The sequence below is a fragment of the Dermacentor albipictus genome, chromosome 1, assembly GCF_038994185.2.
Source record: "Dermacentor albipictus isolate Rhodes 1998 colony chromosome 1, USDA_Dalb.pri_finalv2, whole genome shotgun sequence".
Lineage (NCBI taxonomy): Eukaryota > Metazoa > Arthropoda > Arachnida > Ixodida > Ixodidae > Dermacentor > Dermacentor albipictus.
The window spans coordinates 412,754,694-412,780,763 of record NC_091821.1 but is presented as its reverse complement, the minus strand read 5'-3'; the positions used below and the strand labels follow the sequence as shown (position 1 = coordinate 412,780,763).

The window sequence follows — 26,070 nt, the reverse complement described above, 5'->3', positions numbered from 1 at the left end:
ATGGCAAGGAATTGTATGTATACATAAAAAAGGGCGTATGTGTGTGTTTATAGTGGGGGTATAGGATTAGGGCGGTACGAAAAAATGTACCAACACCGTCCTCTAGACCCATTCCGTTAAGGTACCGTAACAAAGCGTATTATGCATAAAGTTCATACAACGAACTCTGATATTACTACAGACGCCAGGCGACGCGAGCTACATTTGTCATGATGCATTCGCGACTGCACCGGATGCCCTACACATTATTCTCGTTAATCGTGCTCACTGCGCCGAGGCAAAAGAAAGATCATGGGCGCAGGTGCCTTTAAAGTATCTCGACCTTGCGAGGCACGGCTGCGCGTGCCAGGGGAGCTGTCCGTGCGAACACTCCCTGGCACACACCTGCCTCGGCGGTCCCAACCTACGTACCGTTCTGCTTCGAGCTTTGATCCCCCCACTGTCCCTCGGGTGCCTTGGAGTTCCTGCGCCGCCTGCTCTACTATCATCTCAGGTGCTCTCCTGAGACTTCCATTTGTCGGTTACATGTGCCGTACAGCTGGATCATTACTTATAATAATAAAAAACCCGATCTATCGTCACGACGATAGATCGCGAAAGCGGCTTTTGCAACATACCGCGCCCGTGCGAAGAGAATTACGGAACGCCAACGAGGAATCTGACCACAGCTTCGAGCTCGTAACGTCGTCGAGTGACACTCCTGCAACAGGCGTGACCGCTGAAAACTGCATACCGCCGGAAACTTGAACAGGATCATCCCTCGGTTGCATAACTGCCAGCTGTACGGCCAACATGGACCACACCCACACCATCCCGCAACATAGAATAAAGAACCGACTTATAAAGCCCAAACACACGGCTGCACGCACACATCACAACACTACAAGCGAGACGCGCTGCTACGCTGCTACTGTTGCCGGATTAAAACTGACTACTGTCACCAAGTCTAGCAAGCGTCTCAGGAGCTGGCAACCTCGGCGCGTAGCAACATGGCGGCGCTCTTGCGGTTCCCGATTTTAATGCATGGGCCCTATGGGTAGCTTGTCCTCTAGAGTCAGTGTAGTAACTCTATGCGTAATGCAGTCCGGTGACCCTGAGTGGGGATGAAAATAGTTGGTACCACCGGGAACGGCTCCCTCGGCTAACAGAAACGAATATCACATGCCATCATATCGTGTACTGCAAACACTGGAAGTGGTTGCAGGAGCTGTAAATACACGATCGGAAAAACAAAATAGATGGCGCTATGCGTTGTTTTGTTTTTCCGTTTCGGCATGTGCGTGTCGCCAGTTTGTTGCTGGTTGTTATCGCACGAGTGAAGGAATTGCTGACACAATCAAGCGGTGACGTTATATCTGCACCTAGGGTGCTAGAGCGTGGGGAGCAAGACGTCCGATTTGGTCTCGAACTGTTTCGAAGGAGATGATACAGCAGTAGTCTTTCCTTTCCAGACGTCATGCGCCCATGTCAGACTGGCAGTCCGCCTTGTGGCAGTCGCTGTCGCGGAAGGGCCTCAAAGCAACGCTTAGATGGAGCGATTTAAAATTGAAATTTCCCGTTAAAGAGTACGCTGAGAGCTTATAACACAGTTATTTCATGTGTATTATAGAAATATCAGGCCATCTACTCCCAGTTACAATGATAAACGAAGAACTGCAGGACGAGCTTGTCGTGGCACTTTGAAAAACAGACAAAAGAAACAAGACCGGATGTGCTTCTAAGGTTCCTTTACTTCCTATCTTTACTTTCATATCCGACCTTTAATGTCAATTGTGTCGGACCTCGTAAGTGAAACGAACCCCTACCACATGTCACAAAAGACGTCGCTGTGGTCTCTTGGACAATGGAAGGCGTTGGTGAACTCAGCTGAGTGCTTCGCCATCAGGTTGCACGCGTGGTCCTCTAAATGGAAGCCGTCTGTGGTACCCGGAACGTCGTGGCAGCGAAGCAGGCAGCGGCTCATGAAGAACAACTGGTCACTGGTGTGCTTTCCGAATCCCGGCAGCGCACAAATGCGATTGCCTCGAGCAGCGGACGCCCTCTTGTAGGCCCGAAAGAACGCCTGCGCGCCAACTGACACGCCGGCCAGTGGATCAACCTCACTGTCTCGGACTTCCGACATGAGGTCGCAGTGGTACCGGTCCTCAAAATCTGCCCGTTCTTCGGGTGACCAGGTGATCGCGGTGCCAAACCCGTCGGTCAACATATTGTTGTGGCCAAAGGCGCGCATCAAGTTCTGCATGATGACACTGCCCAATAGGCCGTAGTTGATCGCCGGTGAGCCCCCGTAGCTGAACAACGGGGTCAGCATGGAAGCAGCAGGGACTACGAGGACGTTGGGGCCCTCGTAGAACGCGCCCACAACGTCGCTTCTGAAGTTGAAGTCCACATCTCGGCGGTGACGCGTAAGTTCAAAAAATTTTTGCACGTGTGCTGCATTCGTGTTGACGTAGTCCGCTAGAAATATGCCCGAGGCGAACGGGTAGCTTTTATAGTAATCTTTAAGGCTGGGCCATCCTCCAAGTTTCTTATCGTAGCCGAGTTTCCATGTGACGAACCGAAGTTTTCTAGTCAAATTGGCCTTAGTCTCAGGTAGCAGCCAGTCCGAGTCCTCAATGCTCGAGTAAATTTCACTCGCCAGCGCCCTGATCATTGTTCGGACTTGGCGTAGCCTGCTCCTGTTGACGGATGGGAACAGGACAGGAGCGGAAATCGCAGGACCGTAGATTGTGTAGGACATCTCAAAACAGTAAGTCTGCCTGTCCTGGCTGCTTTCTACTTCAACGAAGCCGCTCGCGGTGGCCAGGTGTCGCGCCACTTCCCAGGTGATGTAGACTGATTGTTCCGCCTCGTTAGCCTTGAACATCATTTGGTGGAAGAACCCGGCTGGCTTCGACCGCAAGCTGAGCTTGTATGGCCCCATGAATGTTCCCCGAGAGTGAACGTGAAGCAGTTCCTTCCATTTGGCCTCGAGCTTGCTCCTACTGAGCTCCTTATTCGGCTTGATGGCGCGGCTCATAAGTTTCGACTCAACGTACCAGATCTTGCGAACGAGGTCGGAGGTAGCGTTCCCGTCAAAACCCGTGGCCATAATTACAGCGCTCGCAAACCTAGCGTACGTGCCGCTCTTGAACAAAGTCTTCCTGACCAGTTTCCATTCTTCGTACAGACGACTGGAACCGAGGTAGACGTAACGGAAAGTCTGTTGAAAGCGCGGATAAGGGTCCACCATCAGTGTGAAGAAAATCTGGAGGCCGAACTTCAGCTGAAGCTCAAGTGTCGTCTCCAAGAAGCCGTTGATCTTAGTGTGGAAAGAGAAGTCCTGCTCCTTGAAGAAAGACGCCAAGACGTGAGTCTTTCCATCCATGTGGATGGGCTTCACGCAACTCCTGTAGAATGCCAGTGCCTTTGATAGTGCTTCTGGCATGGACTTCTTGACTCGACGCGCTACGTGGAGGAAGAAGCGAGAGATGGCTGAGGTCACGTTCTTTTCGATTTCATCGAGCAAAGATGTGCGTACGGTTCGCTTGAATCCGCTGCACACGTACGAGTGGAAGTCCTTGCACGGGTCCGCTGTCGTGTTCAAGCTACTTGCCAGCAAACGAGCCACGTGGCTCATTTCTTTTTCGTCACAACCGCCTGGCACGTGCTCGTCGAGCGAGGAGTCGTTGAACACGTTGGCGTTTGGGGGGGTGAAGTTGAACACTGGGGGGTAGATCGCAAGTCCCTGTGGTGTGCGAAGCAGGCGAGGAGACACCAATGCGAGCGTTGCCGCGGAAGTGACCAGGGCGGCCATCATTACAGCTGTGCGCCTCCGCGATAGCCCTTCTGACCCGATGCCGTCGTCGAAGACCGAAGGGCGTCTCAAAGAGTAGCTGATGAAAGCTAGCCGAACAACCTTGCGTAAGATGCGGCGACAGATGCTCATAACGATCATGGCTTCGTTAAACGCGATAGCTAACCTGCTAGGCTTGTTCCTTGGAGGTGCTCCTTGCAACATGGCACTTACCCACTGCGAGGAATCGACAAACGAGCCAGCGGTTGTTGTTGTCCGGAGAAAATGTCGCTCATACCAAATATGGGCCATGAAAATGCTGGGATATTCAAGTTATTGTCGGAAATAAATTTTCAGGACTTCTATAAATACTGCTGAAAGGGGAAATCACGGGTTAAACGGAGCAGCAGCGATAAAACTTAGAATAGAAGGTAACACAGCATAGGGTGTAAATTCTACGAATAATATTAAAGTAGGATAATCACAGAGTCTATTATTCTTAAGGAAAATGTGTCATTTAGAAAAGGACAGTAGAGTTGGAAGTTTAAAATGATTTCAACTATGACTGGCGATTCGGCGAAGGATTCATTTAATAATTTGAATAATAAGCCGGTACTCTCCCTTTGTCGAAGGGGTACTCGCAAGTAGCCGCGCAGTCGTTTCTGGGGCCAGAGCCTAATGGGAGCAGGATTCGCGAAGGAGGTGACTGGCTGTATACTGGTTAAGGTATCGGTGTTGTCGTGTTGTCGATATTTCATAGTCCTCGCCTTACGCACTGTTTCCCCTTCCGACTGTATACTGATGTTGATTCCCTAAAACATGACACATACCCACAAGGGGATTGCCATGCTAAGGGAATTTAGGTGATTAGCTATAAAGAACAAAATATGGAAATAAAGAATGCAAAAAAGATAAATTGGGAGAATGACAATGTTAAAAAATCCGAGGGCACGTAAACACTTCTTGCGAGTTGTGAATGCGAAAGCTGTAATGCTTCGTGCTGTCTAGCGCGACGCTTTCCTTGGACTTCGCGTTGTCGAAGGGCTTCACCCTCTTGCCATTTGATAGGCTTTGCTTGGCGATCCGCTTCCGCCTCACGCTTTCGAGTGGATTCGTGGTGTCTCCTAGCGCGTGGCGCCGCTGCTCGCTTCGCCCGCCATGTATTGGCAGAGTTGACGGCGATGGTGGATTTCGCTGCCTTCCTATTCGCTCGTTTTAACACGATAGCGTTATGGGTCCCATGTCGCCGGAAATCGGGTGTCTGCGTCCCGCATCGACCGTAGTTTCGGCAAACGTCGTTCCCAACTATGCAAACCCAACCACGCATACCCAACCAAGCAGACCCTACCTGTAGCGCAAAGAAGTTACTGAACTAATGAATTTCTTAATGTAATGTAGTCAGAAAACTTGTAACGTACAACTTACGCACACCCTACAGACATGATAGCGTCGGAGTGTAATTTGAATATAAGAGAAAATATAACTCTGTTACGCGGAAACTCACGCACAGACCCCATTTCCAGCACTTCTGCCATGTATAGACCGGCCATGGTGTCCGAGATTTAAGCGCGCCGGTGCGCGCAAATCTCGGAGGACACGGAGCGGCGCGCCAGGCTTCTCGTAACACCTCCAGACGGCGCTCGCATTCGCCGAATCGCGGCCCACGCAAGAAGCCGCGTTTCAACCAGAAAGGTGGCCTTCGTGCACAGCGTTCGCCGCCACCGTTTCCCGGTAAACATTACGGTTACATAAGCTGCAGTTGCCGGGAAGCGAGATAAACACTCAGGGATTTTTGAATGCTCTCGCTTTCCACTTTTCAAGGCGAAGCTTAAGCGTCCTATAAGTTCTTGCTGCTTTCTTACACTTCCTTCGTCTGCGACGTACTGGTGTTAAAGGCCATCTTTCTCTACTGCCGCGGTTGCGGCCGCCGACGATGTAGATGCTTCAGACTCAATATTGTTGCGTGCTGCAAGAGCCAGCAAGCACCAGCAGTCTGCAGTGCGGATTCGGGCACCGCGCGCTAGCTTCCGAGAGCGAGGGTGACGTGGCGTCGCGGCGATGCCCTCTCCCTTCACCTGGCTCGCCAACGCGCTGCATTCAGCGCTCGCAAAGCGGGCGTACGTGCCGCTCTTGAACAAAGTCATTCATTCATTCATTCATTCATTCATTCATTCATTCATTCATTCATTCATTCATTCATTCGCGCTCTTGACCTGGCATCACAGTCTATAGGCGCCGTTTCGCTGCTGCAGAACATGGAGGAAAGGAACTACTAGGAGGGAGCGTAACATGATATCGCTAGCCTCGGCAAGCCAATCACTTCTGACGCCACCCGCCCGCTCTCCGGGGTCTTGTGCGCGGAGCCTTTTGGGTACGATTCGGCCCACATTGTTGTCGGACCATTCGAGATTGTTTGGTACGTGGTAATTTTTGCCGTCACAGTCATGGTGGCACGCAGGAAGTGGTGGTTTTCAGTTACCGCGCACATTCTTTGCTTCAAATGCGTTGCTTTCAAACATGGCGAAAGAGCGGGGTACCTGGCCCATGACGGCAGAATTTTCAAATCACTTGCGCTGAGCAGTGCGGCTAGGGGAGTTGCCAGCGCTCTCGCCTCGAAACCCGTCCAACATGCTCGAGCGTGGTCGTGGTCTGTTGTTTAGTCAAATCAGCTATTGTGCGCCTTAAACTGTGTTGCGTATTTTCTTGCCAATTTTTGTCCCGCTGTCTTGTGCGTAGGAAGAGGCGAGATGTTTTGCGGGATATCTTTTTGTCGCGTTTTCGTTTAGTAAAAGGTTCTGCTGCGCGTCTTTCGTTGTGGGAGAAATAAATAGCATTAGCCTGCTCTCTGAGGGCCGAAGTCGTCGCCTTTCTTTCAGATTACGTGCACTACTTTGTAAGATTGTGGGGTGCGACGTCGTTATGGTCTGCTGAGAGGCCAAGACGTCGAGCAGAAGGACAGCGTTAACTGGGACCATCTGCCTTAACAATGGGCTGGCACGGTCTTAAATATGCTCGGGGTACCCGGCTCACCGGTTCACTCTTGTGCACCAGAAAGGAGGATTCTTTTTCCCCACGGGAAAGCAGTCACTGCTGACCCTGGATGCTCGCTTGATCCCCTCCACATGTTTGCGGTAGTGAAATGCGCCATTGTTTCCTGGAAGACGTCCCCAAGCACGACGAATCGCCGTCAGAAGGGTGGCTCGTTTGCCTGTACACGTTTGCAGGACAAAAGATTTCTTTGTTTCCCTGAAACCACCCCGAAACGCGATCTGTCGTCCTTGAGGTGGTCCTCGCGGGTTGTTCGGGCACAATGCCGTCATTCCCTACAGACTTTGCGCCTGTCTTTGGTGCGTCGGGTTACCTGACTGACATAACACACGCTAGACTGCTTCACACGCTTGAGTTCCTAACCTCGGCGCGTGCTTGCAACGCCTACTATGTGCGCGTATTCCGTAACCCTCGCGGCGGACGCAACCAAAGCGAGCCGACTAAATCTACCGCTTGCTTATCACGTGACGGCCTGTTTCTCCTGTAAATTTTTTATGACTAAAGTTCAAGGTTGTCACGGGACGCTCCTTCCTAGTCTCTTCCTTCCTCCATGCTACAGACTAGAGACGCCGGCTTTTTCACTCAATGGGCCGTTTGACGCTTTCGCAGCAATACAAAATTGATAACAAAAAAAAATATACGTGGTAAGAATCGCAACGGCGACGGCACCTCTAGCAACATAACTTGCTGGATGGTTCTATGAAGTACATTGCACATTGCCTTGAGGCTGTGGTTTCCCTGTACAGCTCCGAACAATAATACATTTAGAACAGTAATAGAAAACGCGAGGTGACGAAGAGTGAGCTCAAGGAAAATTTCGCGCAAGGAGGCAAGATGACGACAAAGATTAGAAATAGAAATAGAGGGCCGACAATGGTAAAATTTAGAGACGGTATTCTAAGCTGGAAGCCAGTCAACATAACTTTGCGTTGAATGTAGACAGGTATTGACCTACATTCCATATGGGCAACGTAAACGCTTGAGGTCGACCAACGATATTAGCGTGAACGGTCCAGTGCATTTCAACGATAGACGCTGCTTGAAAAGGGCGTTTGCGAGTAAAGAAAAAAAATCGGCAGAACCAATTTAACTATGACGGTAGGCGGTGATGCGTTAGTATTGAATTAATACAGCTACACAACGTATGGCCACCGTGGAAAATAATTATGTATGAGGCATGTACAGCGTGCATATTCCTTTGACGCTATTAGCGTGCGCCACGTGCGATGTGGCAGGAGGTGGAAGAAGAAGAAGAAGATGCCAGTGCTCTGCTTGCTTCCTACATCTACATCTGCTTCCAGGTACAGCAAACCGAACCAAAGAGCCGACTCCGCCGTCGAAGATACAAACAACGACCAGCGATCTTCTCGGTTTCCGGAACGCCATGCTGTGGTGTCTATGGAAGAAGGCGAGCCGATTATTCGGGTGCATGAGCTTGTTCAGCGGCTTCCTGCGGGATCCGAGCCGGCAAGGAACGGTCGGTACAAGGCTGCATAGAAAGCTCAAGTTTATACGATGTAAACTTAGCGTTTATATCAATTTCAAGTTTAAATGTGCGGAAGGCATGCTCGCCTGCATTTCCCTTTAAAAGAAAGTTTGACACAATCTGTGGAACTTAGTGTAAAACGTTACGCTCTCGTGCGTTCAACGCGAGCCGACGGGCCCACGTGGCAAGCCCTTCATTGTGCCAAGTACGCGTCCAAGCCCGCGCGCCAGCAGCTAGTTGAATCTCTCGTTCTTCGTGGAATCGGTACAGTTGTTAAGATTGCTCTTGCCATGCACAAAATTAGTGCCTGTTAAACCATTTATACGTATTCTCGAGCCTCGCAAGCGCCGCCTCAAGCACCGCGTGTCACAGTTATCCCTCAATTCTCTAGGGCATGTTAGAGCCGTGACTAGCGCATGTGCTGCTGCTCTACTTCACTATCGCTGTGACGCTTTGAGCGTCGAGTGCGTAGCTGCCCTGCTCCAAGTAGCTGCGTCCGTGCTGGTCGATGCAAGGGAGGCGTTCGTCGCCGCTGCTCTTGAGACCCTCGCAACTCGCACTGCGCGCGTATAGGCTTGCTGAGCATTTAAATCGTGACAGTAGTTTTGAAAAGATTACGGATTACCATTGTATAAGGATGCGTATATGCTGTCGGTGCATTCGTGATCTCTCCCAGTTAATAGAAAAAGAAAGAGGGAAGGGTCAACCAAATGTCCACGCTAAAAAAGACGAGGTTGACGTACATGGCGATTCAAATGATTCGATGATTAAATGCTGATTATATATATATCTATTTTGTCTCATTTTCGTGTTCATTATTCAATGATTTCGTTTCTTATTCGTATGATTTCAAGTGCAATTACGTGGACCATGTCTTCTTTAGCTTCGAAACTTACTTGACCCTCTCATTTTTTGACCAATAGGTCAGGTGTGTCAATCACGGAGATAGTCCAGTCTATGGTGCAATGGGGCTAATTTCGACTATGTCGGCACTGATTACTCCTTACCAATAATTGTGCTTATTCAGCGAGTAATTCTAGCTTATTGTCTTGTCGAGACGTACTTCTTGGTACCTTTTTTCAGTTTCGTAAGACGTTCTAAAGTAACGAAACTGCCCCTTTTGCCAGGAGGTTATATACATAAATAGCCGGATTCTAGATGCCCCAAACCGGTACGAAATCAGCAAGGAAGACTTTGCTTCAATGTTACTTTGCGTTTGACACTAAATATAACACCCACAATAATTTACACATTGTTTATTGTGACAGAGATAGCTACATTGCAGAACGTTCTTCCTTACACATGCAGGTATATTTATTCAAGCAAGGTATGTGGTGCGCCTTCATCTTGCTTCCTCTGCTTGTGGTGGTGGGTGTCACCTGGACCCTGCGCCGTGCCGCAGACAGTCACTGGAAGCTGGATATCGCGACCAACGTCCACACAGGTTAGTGCTCCCGGTCATACTTCGATGTGCCTTTGGAGTCAATTACTGTGAATATACCTCAAGTCATAGCAACTGCTTTAAGTAAAGATCCTGAAATTGGCAGAGTGGTGTATCAGAGTTAATGGTGGAAGCAAACGTGGCAGTGCTGACTGCCCGGGAAGCATACGAACTAAGGCTAACTAGTGCGTAGCTCTTTCAAAACAAGCCCGAGTGAGAGGTGCGACTTTAAAAAAAATAACGACGAAATCATTTGCTTCACTAAACCTGGCCTTGAGCTGACCACGAAGAAGTGTCACTTTGCTAACAAGACTATTAATAAAGTGCTCGGCCCCATCGTCAGTAAAAAAAAAAAGATGCATTTCACCCAATCCTGCAAAATTTCAGCAGGGCTCGTCTTCTCTCGCCGGCGAAGCATTATGGAGCTGCGCAGATTTCTCGGTCTCTCTTCTCGTGCTCGTAAATCTTCAGGAACTTCGTTACCATCGCGATGCCCCTCCACAAAACTATACCTTCCAGCATGTACCCTTCGTGTGGTCAGCTGAATGTGAACCTACCTTTCAAGACCTATGACGTGCTCTAATTATATCAGAACTCGTGTTACTTGCTTGCGCCCACACTTTTGCAGACCGACTTTATTGGCCACGGAATCAAAACTGTTTTGCAGCGTGACAATTCTTCTCTGGTGAAAGCTGTCGCCTAAGCTAGCCGCGCCCTGTCCACAGTATAACAAAATCACGTGACTACTGAGCAAGACTGCCTTGCTTTCCTGTAGTCGTGGTCCAAACCTTCGGCCCCTACTTGTACGGTCGTCGCTCTACTGCTGTCACTGATCAACTCACCGTATGCTAGTTTTCCACAATGAAGTAGTTATCTGTCAGTGGGCTTCTCGTTAGCAACACTGTGATTTATACACTACGTAACGATATGGCAGGAAAAATTCTGACGTGAACGCTCATTCCAGGTGATACTTGTCAGTTTCAAATAGTGCCGTCGCAGCTCCTCTGGGTTACCTTGCAGACTTCTCACGTAGTTTCTCCGGTGCCAGTTCTATTGTAATAACCATCATACACTCTCCTCTTGCCAGTACTCACCTTCGTATTGTTAGCCCATTATTAAACGTCACTGCGGCTTTTATAATCCCCCGCCTAACACTCGTCTTCGTCTACAATTAAGAGAATTTAAACTTGAAGATGGTGCACTTTATCGATAAGTACACCATCCTAACGGCAGCCGCCTGGTTCAGCTCCCGTTCAACACTGATTCCATTCCCAAATTCTGGAGGCCTGCTATGATGACTTGACGTCGGGCTTGTGAAGCTTACAAAAACAAACGATCACATGCGAAGTCGTTCCATCTGGTACGGACTTTAGTGTAGTGGCATAGGTACGTCTCATTGTACACGCATCTCACCAAGCACACGTGCTTGGGTTGCGGGCAGCCCCTGGACGTCTGCTTCCCGAGCACTGGCTCAGATTTTGGCTTTCGCTGTTACAGATAGTGTCTCTGCCAGGGAGTGAACTGCGGCAAGAGTTCCAACGGGAAAAACCGTGTTTATTGCCCGAAGCTTACGGGCCCATGGTTACATCAGGAATCAGCGGTTAGCGCACACAACACGACATTACAAGCACTTGTGCGCTCACGCGCACTTACAGCAGTCTGCTTATCAGGCGCGCTATCGCCGACACAACAAGATGCGTGTCACGTACCTTGAGATTTGTGTGGTAGTGTCTGGGCTGCCCTGCAGTGTGCGTATTGTGTGTGAACGGCGACAGTCAAGGAAGTAGCTAAAATGTTGGCGGAACTATAGTAGGATACAATATAAAATAAACAGCGGTTGGGAACCAAGGCACACGGACCGCGCGGGGTAACTTGTTACTCCGCCAGCCAATCGCAGATGCAAACCAAATCCTCGTCATGCGACCATTTCAAAATGGCGTCGTACTCGATACCTCCGGAGCGTCTGCTGTTTTTGAAGAGTCTTTTAATCGGCGGAAGCGATGAGGTTTGCAACGGACATGGACAAAGTATATGGAGCCTGTGCATTTAACTCTTCAAAAGTCCGCGGCACAGTTCATTTCACTGCTGACCCCGTTTTACCCATGAAACTTCACTGCCAACTGAACTGAAACCTAACCATAAATAGTTGCAGCGAAGCAAGCGTTTTATTTCAGTTCAATAAACAATTAGGCTATCACCGTTCCAATATATTACACGAACGAAAACGTACAAGATTACGCGCTTATAATTTTATTTTTATTGCTATCACCTTATTTAAGTAGCAGGGAAAGTTTCTTTTGAAGTACGAACTATTTGCAGTCTCGCGGAGGAATAGTGGCTGGCGGTTATGAAGGCGTGGGCAGGGCCTCACTGCAGACTTGAGTTGTATCCGACGATAGGCAGTAAATTTGACACATTCAGCTCGAAAGACCACGCTGGAATGCACGAAATTCACAGTTGTGAGCCATTTATGAATACACCGTTCGAATAATTTGCAGTCACGCTTGAAAGAGAGGAATAGGAACATGTACTGAAGAATGCAAATAGACAGCTAAATGATCAGCTAAGGAAAACCCAGGAAGAGCTCATAGAAATTAAGCGATACAATCGTCAACAGAATTTCTTGATCAATTAGGGGCCTTCCTAAGAAGTCAAATGAAAAACTACCCGATACCCTAGTAGAAGTAGGAAAGAACAAACTAACTAAGCGCTCTACTGACATGCGCACACGTGGAAGTAATTGACCTTGTTACGAGCAAGGACAAGGGAAGGCCGAATGTGATATTGAAATTCGTGTCTCGCTCAGTCCGTGATAACGCTTATTGAAAGCGACTGAAAAAAAAAAGTTTGTTCCTATACAAAATTCGGCTGTGAAGGCACTAATTTGGTGTAGAGGAATGAGAATCTATGCATAGAAAAAGAAATTATTCTAGGCAAGGCTGCTGCACGCAAAAAAAAGGAGCAAAATGGAAGTATACCTGGGTGGTCAACGAAACAATTCTTGCTAGGAAAGTACATAATCATAGCGTTCTGCATCTTCAAACTGATTAGCATCTACTGAAGATCTGATAACTTTCGCAGTCGCGGCTACGTATCAATTACCACTAGATTGCAACAACATTAACTCTTGTTGATCGCTGATACAGTGCAACGTGCGCAGTTTGCACAATAGCATCGACGCTCTTTGCTCTATCCTACTTGTTGCTTATTTTCAATTCAATTTAATTGCTGCTTAGGAGACTTTCTGAAACAATGTGATGTTCAGAATATCTCAGGCAATTAATTCTTTTGATGCCTTGGCAGGCTCGCGCTCGAAACGGTGGTGTTGGTCTATTCACGAAAGGCAATATCGAATGTCATTTTGTTCCTCAATTCTCTTACTGCTATCTACGTAACTGACTTGTAGTAAAATAAACCACTTTAGCCGTTGATATTTATCATGCCCCGAACCAAAACATGCAGGCATTTAGGCACCATTTTGAGGCATATTGCTTGTTTATTTGAACAGCTGCAACACAAGAACAATTATATGTGGGGACTTCAACATTGGCTCCCTAACAAATGACAGCAATCAATACTTTATTTTTATTATCTCTTGTGGGTTTCATAACATCATTACGAGTCCCACCAGGGTCCCTGCTTCTTCAGCAGCATCAATTGATCATATACTGCGCAACTTTCGACGCAACAATCAGTGAATGCAACGTTTATGACGCGGTAATTTTATATGATTATCAGGCTACTATTTCTTCTCACCGTACTAATAGCCCTATCCAACGCACATAAACTTATCGCGACACAATCAATCTTCGCATTTTAAAACAGCACTTCTTAACAGTTAATGATATTATTTGTGCTAGATTTTAATGATGCAGAGCAGCAATATGGCATATTAAGTTGTAATATAATGGGAGCCATTGTGCAGTCTACAGTCACGCGCGAAACAGCGTTGGTCCATAGATGACCAACGCCATTTTCCAACCCACGAAAAAAAAGACAATTGGCTCACAAAATTTAATCAAAATAAAGGTAACGAGTAATATTAAGGGAAATTCCGGGCAGTGGGAAATAAGGTGACGCAGATCACCCGTACTCGTAAGAAACAGTACTATTCATAGGTCATTGCTAAACATTCTAGAAACTCTAAAATAGCATGGCAGATTATAAACTCTGAAATAAAACCCACCGATAATAAATACATTAGGTCTGATGTAGAAATGATAATATCAGCCTAATTAATATGTGAATTTCAAGCGTTATATTACAGTGAAGCTGTATATGGCTAGGGTTCCATGTATTTTTGTTCTCCAAACACACACACACACACACACACACACACACACAAACACACACACACACACACACACACACACACACGCACGCACGCACACACACACCCGCACGCACGCACACACCCGCACGCACGCACACACACCCGCACGCACACACGCACGCACACGCACGCACACGCACGCACGCACACGCACACGCGCGCGCGCATATTTATGTATGAATATTGTTGAATGATTTCATAATGCGAGAAAGAAATATACGTTTTAACGCGATGGCCATTTTGAGCTGACAAGCGCAGAGCATACATTGCGCGATAACAATCGCGTTTGCAAAGTATTACATCGCTACGCTGGGCGGAAAGATCTGAAATTTCAATCCGAACGCCGTTTCCCTCTTCACTCGCGGGCGCCGCGCTCCAAGCCCCTTACGGTGACGTAATCGTGCCCCTGCGCCTACGTAATCGTGTCCGCAGTGTGACGTCGCTCGTGGTGCCACGTGACTTCGATAATCATTCAAGACAACATCTGTTATCTGTGCGATCTGTTGCCTGAATTGACAAATTGAAGCTTAGAGAAATAATAAAACACAGAAACGGAATGTCTGCGTGTCTTTTGTTTTACTTCGCCCCGAAGCAAGAGAGATGTATGTACTTCCGCTTCGTCTGCTTGTTCCCACTGTCGTGCAGTCACGTGTACAGGTACCGAAACTATGTCATTTTCTACCGTGTTCGAGCGCGTGATTATGCTCTGCGATTCGCTTGTTCTGCCTCAGTATTCGTGTAGCACTGAATTGTACTGCTAGCCATGTTTCCTTGTGCACAGCGCGCAAAATGGTGCTCTGCGCGAACGAGAAAACAGCTCGCGCGCGACGCCGTCGGCGGAAATGCGTAGCGCCAAAAAGAAAGCGAGGAGCCAAAAAAAAAAGAAAGAAGAAATTAGGGAGGGGCTTTTGACGTATCCGTCACGCGATCCTTGAAGTCCGGTATGGGAGAACGCAGGGAAGGAATCTCGCTTGCGTAGGCTAGACGGTGCAAGTGGAGAGAGCGTCTTGCTTGGCAGTGGAGCCCACCTGCTGAAATAATGGGTTCGCGGCACTGAAATATTTCTATCTCGGCTAATAATGAGTCGATTTGAAAAACAGAACGCTCCCTAGAGGACACGTAACAACTTCCTGCGTATGACCGAAATTTGCTATAGGGCGTGGTGAGGGGCCTTTGAAGTCCTCGTGCCGCAGAACATCCGGCGTCAGTGTGGGCATCGGCGGCGATGACCGTATGAGAAAATCATCCCGAACCAGGCATCCCGATCCACGGCACTCGGCGTGGCGCATAAGCGTTACTGAACTAATTGAGTTTCTCAAAGTAAAATGCGTTAGAAAATCCACAAAGTACTACTTGAACACAGCCTACAGACATGATAGCATCGCTTTGCAATTTGAACATACGAGAAAACATAACTGCGTTACGCGGAAACTCAAACACAAACCCCTTTTTCAGCTGCTGTTTGAGGTCTGTCTGAGCAAAAGCGGTGCGCCCCGCTGGGTTCCTTGCGACGCCATCCAGATGGCGCTCGCCTTCGCGCGTCCGCGGCAGCGGCGGCGCCCGCCGTGGCCGGCAGAAAAGAAAGGACAAAATAAAACCAGAAAGCTCGCCTTCATGCATTGCGTTCGCCGCTAGTGCTTCCAGGAAAACATACACAGTTACATAAGCTGCACTTGCTGGAGCGTGGGTAGCAGTCAGACCTTCGAATCCTATAGCGTTCCACTCCTAAATATAAAGCTTAAGTTCCCTCCTATTTTCTTTCTCGTTATTCAGCAAGATTAAAAATTTCGAGTCCCCTATACAGTACTTCAGCAAAACTAAATACAAAGGGTCCGCCATAAACTGGACCGTGTCGTATCTTGCGCTCTTTGTTTCGCTCCGTACATGTAAGCTTTTGTCGCATTCTTTTCTCTTGCGCGCAAACAACTCTGTCACGATGTGTGCTGGGCCAGAGGTACTAGGGAGGTTTCCAGTGCCCGAGGTGGTGAGCTGCGTCAACTGCTCGTCGTCGGCGCCTGCGGGAGGCCGCCTGGTGTGGCGCGCGGTGTCCAATGCGGGCCACGAGGCGCTGCTGGGGTACCCGGACCTGCTGAGGGACGCTTACGCCATCTGGGCGCCCTGCCCGAGGCTCACCGTGCTCGTCACCTCGGCCCCCGAGCGGAGGGCGCAGCGGGACGCCATCCGGACAACCTGGGGGCGACCGGATCGCCACTCCAACTGCAGCCACCGCGTCGTCTTCTTCATGAGCGCGCAGTCTCGTTCGAAGCAATACAGCGACCTCAAGGTGTGCATCATCATCATCATCATCATCACTACCACCACCACCATCGTATCTTTGTCGGCTGGACGAATGCCTCTCGCAGCGATCTCCAATTACCTTTGTCTTGCGCCAGCTGACGTCGCCTGCCAAATTCCATATTTAATCGCCACCTAATTCTCTTCCGCCCTCGACTACGCTTTCCTTCTCGTGGCACCCATTCTCATGTCTCTAATACACGAGCTGTTATCTGCCCAGCGCATTACATGGCCACCCGACTCCCTTTATTCTCATTATCGACAATTGTAGCATTGGCTTCCCCGGTTCGCTCTCTAATGCACACCGTTGTCTTCCTGCCCCCGTCGTATATACTCGCGGTCAGCGTTCTGCGGCAATGAAGCGATAGACACGTAAGCAAAGCGCGCACAACTAAGAGCGCTCCTGAAAAAAAAAAGAAAAATATCCCGTCTTTATCCGCGTTAGCTTTAGTTGACGAAGAAATGACATAAACGTGTTATTTACAACAGCAAAATAAGAGAAACATTCACCACTAAGTGTTGAATTTGACTTATTTTTTTCTGCTACACCATTGGCGGCGTTTGGGCAAATGCGAAACCATCGTACGTGGAAGTTACGCTGATTCAGTATCTGTTCCAGGGAAGCAATAGCGCTGTTAGACATCCTAGCGCTCTAGCGCTGTCAAACGTTGCCGGACTACTTGGCGCAGTAAGCCGTGTGCAAAAGATCCGTCCCTGTGGCTTTTCCCTTCATTGTCACAGAATGTTGTCCGCTAGTAATAACTATATACCTCCCTCGTGATTCTTGCAATTCATACACCCTAATCGGTGTATGAGGTTATGGTTTGCCCGTCAACTTAACGGGTAGGATAGAATCGTTAGTGAGCAGAAATAAAGTTTTTCTTTTCAATTTTTATTTGCGACATGTTGTGGCAAGTAAACGTGGTGAAAGCTATACGACAGACGAAGCGAAAACACCATGCATGATGACAAACTGTGATAGCTGTCGCCGTCAAGCTCTTGTGTCATTTCGGTATGCATCAGGTGGTCAAAATTAATGCGTACAGTTTCCAACCACGGCTCCTCTCATTGCAGCAGTATAGTTCGGTCTCGCGGTCTTGAGCAGCCAATTTTTTTTCGTAGCCTTAATGGCAAGAGTATTAGCCATGGAACAAACCCTTTTACGCCCTTAATAAGGGTGTAAAACATATTGTCTATAGTAACTTACACACCACAAAGAACAATGCGTTTAAATTATTTGGGTTATATATCGCCTTAGTTGCATCAACATGGATTTGAAGCGTGATAAACCACATGATGCGGCAGTGCGAAAGATAGATGTCACAATTTTATTTTTATTTTGTATCACTGTAGTTCTCTTCTTATTATTTTCTTATTCGGTTGACGGTTAATTTAGTTGAGAAATTCAACCCGCACTAATGACGAGTGTATAGAAGGAAGGATCGCACACATGGAAGCGCTGTTCGCAGCTCATGTTTTTGTTTAAAGGAAATCATAAATCAATGATTCACAAAGGAAACGAATCTGCCCAAGCTCGCCCAGTTTTCTGTTCTACTGCGGTTGAGTGTTGTCTCTTCGCTACAAGGGGCTGCCCTTCAGCCCTTAGGTGGCTTCGGTAGAACTGCAACTTGTAGCAGGCCACTTCTATTCACAATATACCCGCCGTGGTTGCTTATTGGCTTTGCTGTTGCGCTGCTAAGCACGAGGTCGCGGGATCAAATCCTGGCCGCGGCAGCCGCATTTCTATGGCGGCTAGATGCAAGAACGCCCGTGTACATCGCAATTTGGTCACGTTAAAGAACTCCAGGTGGTAAAAAAAAAAAAAAATCTGGTGTCCCTCATTGCGGCGCGCTTCATAATCAGATGGTGGTTTTGTGACGTGAAACTCCAGAAGATAATTTAAAATTATTCATAGTGTAAGACATTTTCTTATTGTCTATGAGAAAGCTACTTGCGCCACAGGGCTTTTTGAACGGTATATGCCGTGTCTGCACGATACTAGCGCGCCCCCGATTGTAACGGGCTGTTATATTACTGCCCGAACGTTAAAATCATTAACTTGGTGCTGATTATACCGCGCACAAGTAACGAAACCTGAGTCGACGCGTACCATGCTGAAACAATTTTACAGAACATACTAAGGCAAAGAAACGTATTTTTTTTCCATCTTGCCACTGGACTGCCTCGACAGAAGGTGGTTGAGAAGAGCGCTATGACAGGTGTACAGCAGACTGGAAAACGGCGACCGCAAACCAAGGCACACACACAAAAAAAATATGTCTGTTCGATGGCAGTGTGGCTAGCTACCTTGGATCGAGTTTTATATCATTAGTAAGAAACGGTTTCCTTTTTTATTTTGAATGGAATTACAACTTTACGATTGTAGCGCGCATGCAAATTTGAGCGCCCTTTTTATTCAGAAAAAAAGGTGCGCGTTAGAATCGTGCAAGTGTGATGGAAGCAAAAGGTAAAAGAAAAATCTGCAGACGCATCCGCGAGACAGGTGTGCCTCATGTTTCTGTGAATACGTGAACTGTTAATGTTACATAACATTCCCCCCTCCCCCCTGCCTCCTCCGCCGCAATGAGGAAGAAGAAAGCAGGTGCAGGGAGTACCAGAATATTACATGTCAAGACTTCACGTCAAACAAGAAAAACAGGAAAGAACAAAAATTATCTAAATCCCATGCACTGCAGAAATCAACGACATGAGAAGCATTTTGCAGACATAAAGCTGACCGTTTAACCTTGCTTGGCGTCACGCACACTACTACCAGATGGCGCTACATGTCCGTGTAAGGCGAGCAATTGTGTGTGTGCGACAAGTTGGACAAGGCGTCGGTGACATGTGCGGTTAGGCAACGATGGTGGCATGACTGATTATTATGCACCACCCGAAACAGAAACGTCACAACTCGTTCCTTCTGGTTGATCCCCGAGGCGGTGCGCTGTCACGTATAGCGACTGAAACCGCCAGTTGCCCCAAGGGACGCGTAGGGAACTGGCATGCTGTTCATTTTGCAAGCAAATTGTTGATACGCGCACGCACCAATAATTTCACGAGCGCTAGCGTAGGTGCCACGAGGGTCGTTTCACGTATGCGCCTCCATGGCCTAATGGCTGCGGGCTATTGCGCTGGGGGACCACGTGAAGCCCATCATACCATTTTTTTTTGTTTTTAAGCGAAATTTTCCTTGCTTCTCATTCCTCTTACATTGCGGGTGCCGACTGACCGGTATAGACAACAACCACTGAGTTGGACAGTTGCGGTGGCTTTTCCATTTAGCTCTTTCTACAGAGTCGTTTTCCTCCTCATTGGCGCTGTGCAATAATAGTTGTAACTTATAGCAGCTTCTGAGCTTCGGCGAATGTTACGCATTCAGGTTATCGTGAAATTTCCGTTTACGCAGAAGTGCTACAGTGAGTCAAAAGGCTCACGAGACTGTGAGTCCACGCCCTGTGGGAATCGGTTTAAGCGAAGCTTACTCTTTGGTATTCGCGTGAAATGCTGCTGTGTGCAACTCGTGTGCAACTCTAGACCACGCTGGACATATCAAAAAATGCCTCGCTCAACTTAATCATGCATGAGGCGCTGCAAGATCGCTGACACGTCCGGCGGGAACCACAGTCTGTCGCACGCATTACAGCGAACCGAACTCGACCCGCATGATGTGTTTCCTCGAAGTACTTGCTCGCACTCGAAACGACGTCGATCTCGTTGCACGTCACCCCCAGGCTTCGCGTTTTCGAACAAGTGTGCACTTTGCGTGCGTATCGGCCCCGCCACGCTTCGCTAAACCGTGCTTTGCTGTTTGTCGAATACGTTATTGCTGCACTCCACGCTTCCGAGCCTCTTCTTCGACTCAGTACACGCTTAGACGTCATTTTGTTTGTGTTGGGGCTCATGCCTATGTTTAACTTATAAAGCTCCTGGTCGCCCCGGACTGCCTCAATTTGCACTATGTCATGATGAAGTGCCAGACAACCGCAAAGTGTGGGAAAAAGGAGAAAGAAAAAGCTTTGCTTGATGAGTGTTACCGCGTAGAACCGAGGCCATCAGCCAACCGCCACTGCAGCATGACGAATGAGGGCAGTTCTAGCAATGACTCTTCGGGACCCGTCGTGCAAGACAGCAGCCAGTAGCGACCACCAGCCGCAAAGTGAGGGCAAGTGCCAAAGAAAGCTTCATTTCAAAACGTATTCATTTCAGTGCAGAATTAGTGATCACAGAGTAATACTGCAGAGGAGAAGGTGCCAACTGGAATATTAATTACAGGAAAGTGTGAATGAGCCTCACAGACAGACATCCGCAGGACTGTGTTGGTGCGAGCAGCTTGCATGCAGAGCAGACGACTAGTCCAATCTAACTTGAAATAAGTGGAAGCGGTCATCCCGTTGCCGCATATTCGTATAGAGTGTTCCTTAATTCACCGGGCACGTCGTGTGTGCACGTGTGTGTGTATGCACAGTACGAGTACCGGCCCCTCAAGGATATCGTGGTCCAGGCGAGAGTCGCCGATGTGCCCGAGCCGACCTGGTGGATGTCCGCGCTGCTCGTAGAGTGGGTCCCCACACACGTGTCCGGCTCGAGGCTCGCGCTGCGCGTCACCGACGACACGTACGTCAACGTGCCGGCGCTCCTGGCCGCCGTGGACAGCCTGCCCACGTCCGACGAGAGGCTCCGCATGTACGGCCGCTTGTCGTCGGACCGGACGCACCTGGAGGACTGCGTCTACATGGCCAAGTCCGATGGCTTCAGGCAGCTGCAACTGCCGTTCGCCGACGTGGTGGCAGCGAACCGGAGCGACGTGCCCCTGGTCACGGGACCGCTGGCACGCAAGGCGGGGCTCTCCTTGGTGCAGCTGGACGGCATCGGCAGCTGCGACGTTCAGAGCGCCGCCATAGCGGCGCGAGAATGGTTGCGAAAAGGCGGCGCCTCTTCGTCGCACCTGACGGTGCGCGGGATGTCGCCCGAGCTGATGGCCACGCTTCACCGAGAAGTCTCGAAGCTCGAACTGCCTGTCTCTGTGTGAGTGTGAGAGTGAAATAACTGTGACTGTGTCGAATAGACTCGAAACGCGGTTATATTTTAGTTGCGTTTCCCTTGAGGCATTTAATGTGCACGCAGTACAGAAGTCTATATATGCGGAAGGTATTTGAAACTGTGAAACGATGTCTTACAAGATCACCGTTCAGGAGTGGTGACTGTCATGGTAGCATTCCTTTGATTGAGCCATAGATTATGCAAATGAGATTTGTATGTTTCGCGTTACGAGATAAATGCTGAGGGGTTGTTGATGTGTTGCCGGCCTCGTCAGTAATATATAGATATATTCCATTAAACATTCTGGGTATATTAGCTTAATTGTGCCTAGATGCAAACTATAGTGACATTTCAATGCTCTTCTGACCAAAAACTTGCCGTGTTGATACCGTGGCGTTCAGAAGTGACCATAAATCATTTAAAGTGAGCATATATCTTTTTATGAGAGTTCGATCTCTCCGATGCTAGCAAAGCGTGAACTGTCTCAGCATATTCAACCTCTGCATTAATAATTTTTTCGGTACACACACGGTTTTATGGGTTGTTATCGAAACGATTAAGCGCTTCAGTTTTATTGCGATAGCAATTATATGGACACTCCAGGCACAGTTCTGCCGTCGCCGTCGCCGTGAGGTTCCGTATGAGTGAAAGCGTGTGAGGGTGAGCAGGCGAACGCGGTTCAATCTCGCGTGCGCGAGCGAGGAACGCAGCCCGGACCTGTGCCCGCTCCTGTGGCGCGTGAGGCAAGGGGGGTCAGGCGAGGGAGGAGGGGCGTTCTTCTCCGGTGCCTGCCAGGGTGTCTCGATGTCCTCCTCGCACGCCGCTCCGCACAGAGGGGAGACAGAAAATTTTAGTGCGTCCGGTATCCGGCGAGCGCGGGCGGTTTGCCGGTTGAGCGGAGGCGTAAACGTGAGCGGCCCGATTGGTGGCGCCAGCAGTTGGTGCAAAGCTCAACCACACAAACACAAAGCCAATTACTATATTTTGCTTAGCTGCTGGTGTAAATTTTCAACAGCGGCGTAATCGTCCTCACCATTGCGCCACTGCCGAAACTTAGCACCAGCAGCGAAGCAGGGTACAGTGGATTACTGCAATTTTAGCTCTGTGTTTGTCTGGTTGAACTCTACGCCACCAAGTGGCTGCACCACTCCGGACGCTAACGCTTACGCCCCCGCAAATCCTGCAATTCGCCCAAACCGCCCCCGTTTGCCGGAATAGCGGACAGGCTAAACGTCTCTATTGCGGCGTCTACTACGGCATTGGCCAGGCGAATCGCGGATGCCGTAGTAGACGCCTTTGGCGGACGCCGTAGGGACGCGTTACCGGCGCTCGTGTGTCTTGAAGCAATCTGCGACGTGGCCAAAGTGCGCGCCCGCACGGGTCTCATGATCTCATCTTCAAAACGATCTCCGATCTTTGCAGAGTGCGCGTAGTGCCGGTCGCTCTGTATGCGCGCTTTGACGTTTCGTTAACGTTGAAGCGATAGATGCACTGAGGTCAATTGGCTCGCGCCAACTGCCACGATTCCTAACCCCAACGTGTTGACAGACAGTTAATTTCCGCTGTCATTGAGCGAGACGTGTTCATGTTTACCTGTGCACGCATGGTACCATGTTGGCTAATTTAGTTAAAACGCGTTGACGAGCTAAATGGTTTGGATCCATGATAGAATAGGTAAGCGCGGCTGAACAATGGCGTAGAAAGAAGCAGACGCACAAAGATAGCACTGTCTCCGTGTGCCTGTTTCCTTCTACGTCCTCGTTGAGTCACGCTTACACATTCTACCACTGTTAATTAATTTATGATTTATTTATTTATTCATGCCTCAAATGCCCCATTTGGGGTTTTACATGAGGGGTGGGCATATTTAGGTCATATTTTCAATGAATGCCTTGAACGATTAATTACTGGAGTGGTGCACCGCTTCAGCGGGTAGATGATTCCAGTATTTCGCTGTTTGGGCGAAGAAAGAGTTAAGATAAGTGGTGGTGCGAGCTGGAGGGGGATGCACAGCCTTTTAATGGCTATGACAGGATGAAGTGCGACGCGTAGAAGTGACGTCGGTCTGGTGAAGCAGCGAGTAATCAAATTTGTAAAAGAGACACAGTCTTGCTGTTTTGCGGTAGTACTCGAGGGTTGGAAGGTTCAGAGATGACTTAAGATTAGTGACACCAGTGTGGTAAGAGCAGTCAAAATGAATGAACCTTTCTGCCCGATTCTGTATGGATTCCGGTGCTGTTGCCAGGTTAGATTGGTATAGGTCCCACTGAGCACGCATATTCTAGTTTGGGTCGAACAAGTGTTAAATATGCGAGTAGCTTTACTGAGGGGGGAACAAGACGTAGAATACGGCGCAGGTAGCATAGTACACGATCGGCATCATTGCTAATGCTGTACATGTGTGAGGACCAACCGAGGTTACTGGACGAGTTAATACCTAAGTACTTATAAGAGTCACAGCACATATTTGAGAAGCGGCGATAACGTAATTAGCTGAAATAAATGATTGGCGATGGTGGAAAGTAAGTAGCGACGTTTTTTTGACGTTGAGAGACATTAGCCAATTGTTACACCAAGTTTCAGTGACGTTAAGGTCGGACTGGAGAGTACGAGAATCAGCTTCGTAAAGGACGATAGATTACGCAATCATCAGCAAGTAAACGAATTTTGGAAGCGCAACCTCTCGGTAAGTCGTTAATGTAGATTAAGAAGAGTAGTGGCCCCAGGACTGTGCCTTGCGGCACGCCGGAGATAACGGGTGATAAATTAGACGGGCATTGGTTAGCGTAAACGAACTGTCGACGGTTTGTCACAAAGTTGCGTATCCATTGTAGAACACAAGGGTTAAGATTAAGGCGTGATAGTTTTAGGAAGACCCGTTCATGAGGAACCTTGTCGAAAGCCTTTTGGAAATCTAGGAAGGGGGCATCTATGGGTACGTTTTGATCAAGGTGTGAGCTGATGTCATTAACGAAGAGAGCTATAGTTGAGTCTCGCAGGACATGCCTTTCTAAAAACCATGTTGACTAAGATTAAAGAAATCAGCGAATGTTAGATATACAATATGAGAATAAATTATATGATCCACTTGTTTGGAACAAACACTGGTCAGGGAAATTGGACGGTAATTGTGGCAGATGATGATGATCCTTTTTTTGGCAGTGGAATTATGTTATCTATTTTCCAGCCTTGCGGCACCACTCCAGGTGATAATGATTGCTAAAAGATATTGTTTGTTTGTTTGTTTGTTTATTGGTTTCTTTCCAATACAAGGAAAAAGCGAAGGGAGAGCTAAAGGCTACTAGCCTGACGAGGCCCTCCCTCCGCATACAGTTTCGACAACATTACAAAAGAGATTTGAGAAAAACAGCACACACATTTGTAGTTACACTCTACACAGTTCTATGTCATAGAGGATCTAGTTCATATCACTGCACACAAATATATAAAACAGATTTCTTGTCATAGATGTGACAGAACGGGAAAAAAAACATATGAACGCAAATGCAAAATGTCAATCATCGTAGCGAACATATGAAAAAAACAGAAAAAAGGCGACATCCAACACACAGTAAAAGAGCACTGTTTTACAGTGCTCTTTGTTTAACTCTCTGTTTCGTATATATACGCTCCGAGATGGAAGCAATAAAGATTCATGGCACAAAAATACACTAGAGATGTGCCCAGTGTTCTTAAGCTTTTTGAAGTTGATTCCATCGATGCCGGCCGAGGATGTTAATTTGAGGAATTCTGTTAGTGATAATGATTGCTAAAAGATATGGCACAAAAATACACTAGAGATGTGCCCAGTGTTCTTAAGCTTTTTGAAATTGATTCCATCGATGCCGGCCGAGGATGTTAATTTGAGGAATTCTATTAGCTTGGCGATACCGTATGTTTCAAGTGTTATGTCTGGCATGGTTGGGTGGTTGCGGTAAGGACAGTCTGGGAAATCATTTCTAGGTTCAGAAGTGAATACAAAGAGAAGACAGAGTTTACTACTTGAAATACATTATGGTCGGGAACAAGGTTATTAAATGGTTATAATAATGGTTTGCGGTTATTTGGGCTAATGTATTTCCCGAATTGTTTGGGATTGTTTTGCCGCAGACTAGGACATGCATCACACCAACAACACTAAGCAGGATCAATCCTGACCTTCCTACTGAATGCCCAAACTGCCGCCACGAATACAACAACTTCGAACACATGCTCTGGCTGTGCCCTGCCAACGCGAGCACGGACTTTCACGACCAGTCTTCCTGGGACTCAGCACTCCGAAGCACAGAGCTCATCGCTCAGCTCAAGGCTGTCCAGAGGGCCCGGGCCGTCACCGAAGGACTCTGCCTACCGGCCCTTACCTGGGTGGAGCCGCCGGATTGATTTCCCCTCAGGACCTAAATAAAGTTCTCACTCACTTGCGGCATGTTAGGGAGTGTTGTTGAGTAAAAGGTTCGTTTAGCTGCTGCGGCCAAAGAATCAAACGCCTTTTAACTGGCGCAATATTTTCCCTAGGCAGGAGCTTCACTTTGCGAAATAATCTTTTCTTTTTATTGTTTAGTTGTTTTGTTGTAAAGTGACGTCAGCCACGATCAGACTGCCTTGCAAGCGCTGACGGCGCGTGCGTTTATCGTTTGATATCTTTCCCT

The 26,070-nt window shown here is 48.3% G+C and overlaps 2 protein-coding genes across 7 annotated transcripts; one reads left to right on the top strand and one right to left on the bottom strand.

The window, feature by feature from the left end:
* The first annotated feature begins 1,382 nt into the window (after positions 1-1,382).
* LOC135913051 (uncharacterized) lies at positions 1,383-25,847 on the top strand. Of its 6 annotated transcripts, none has more exons than XM_065445698.1 (5): positions 1,383-1,722; positions 9,618-9,753; positions 16,036-16,367; positions 20,847-21,406; positions 25,532-25,846. In XM_065445698.1, the coding sequence occupies exons 2-5, from the start codon at positions 9,639-9,641 to the stop codon at positions 25,560-25,562; spliced, it is 1,038 nt and encodes a 345-aa protein (XP_065301770.1). In that variant the 5' UTR covers positions 1,383-1,722; positions 9,618-9,638; the 3' UTR covers positions 25,563-25,846. The 6 variants fall into 6 exon arrangements, with proteins under 6 accessions (XP_065301770.1, XP_065301769.1, XP_065301767.1 ...); XM_065445697.1 differs by lacking the exon at positions 1,383-1,722 and adding an exon at positions 2,270-2,405 and having other exon boundaries at positions 25,532-25,845; XM_065445695.1 differs by lacking the exon at positions 1,383-1,722 and adding an exon at positions 8,040-8,124 and having other exon boundaries at positions 25,532-25,847.
* On the bottom strand, positions 1,802-3,796 carry LOC135913034 (neprilysin-11-like). Its single transcript, XM_065445673.1, has one exon. It carries the CDS (start codon positions 3,794-3,796, stop codon positions 1,802-1,804), a length of 1,995 nt encoding a protein of 664 aa, XP_065301745.1.
* Positions 25,848-26,070: the final 223 nt, after the last annotated feature.

Bases quoted from the DNA above. Each gene is read 5' to 3' on its own strand.
- LOC135913034 (XM_065445673.1), bottom strand. From the start codon at position 3,796: ATGGCCGCCCTGGTCACTTCCGCGGCAACGCTCGCATTGGTGTCTCCT.
- LOC135913051 (XM_065445694.1), top strand. From the start codon at position 8,208: ATGCTGTGGTGTCTATGGAAGAAGGCGAGCCGATTATTCGGGTGCATG. The intron at 8,301-9,617 runs GTCGGTACAAGG...TTACACATGCAG, and splicing joins ATCCGAGCCGGCAAGGAACG to GTATATTTATTCAAGCAAGG. The intron at 9,754-16,035 runs GTTAGTGCTCCC...GTGCTGGGCCAG, and splicing joins CGCGACCAACGTCCACACAG to AGGTACTAGGGAGGTTTCCA.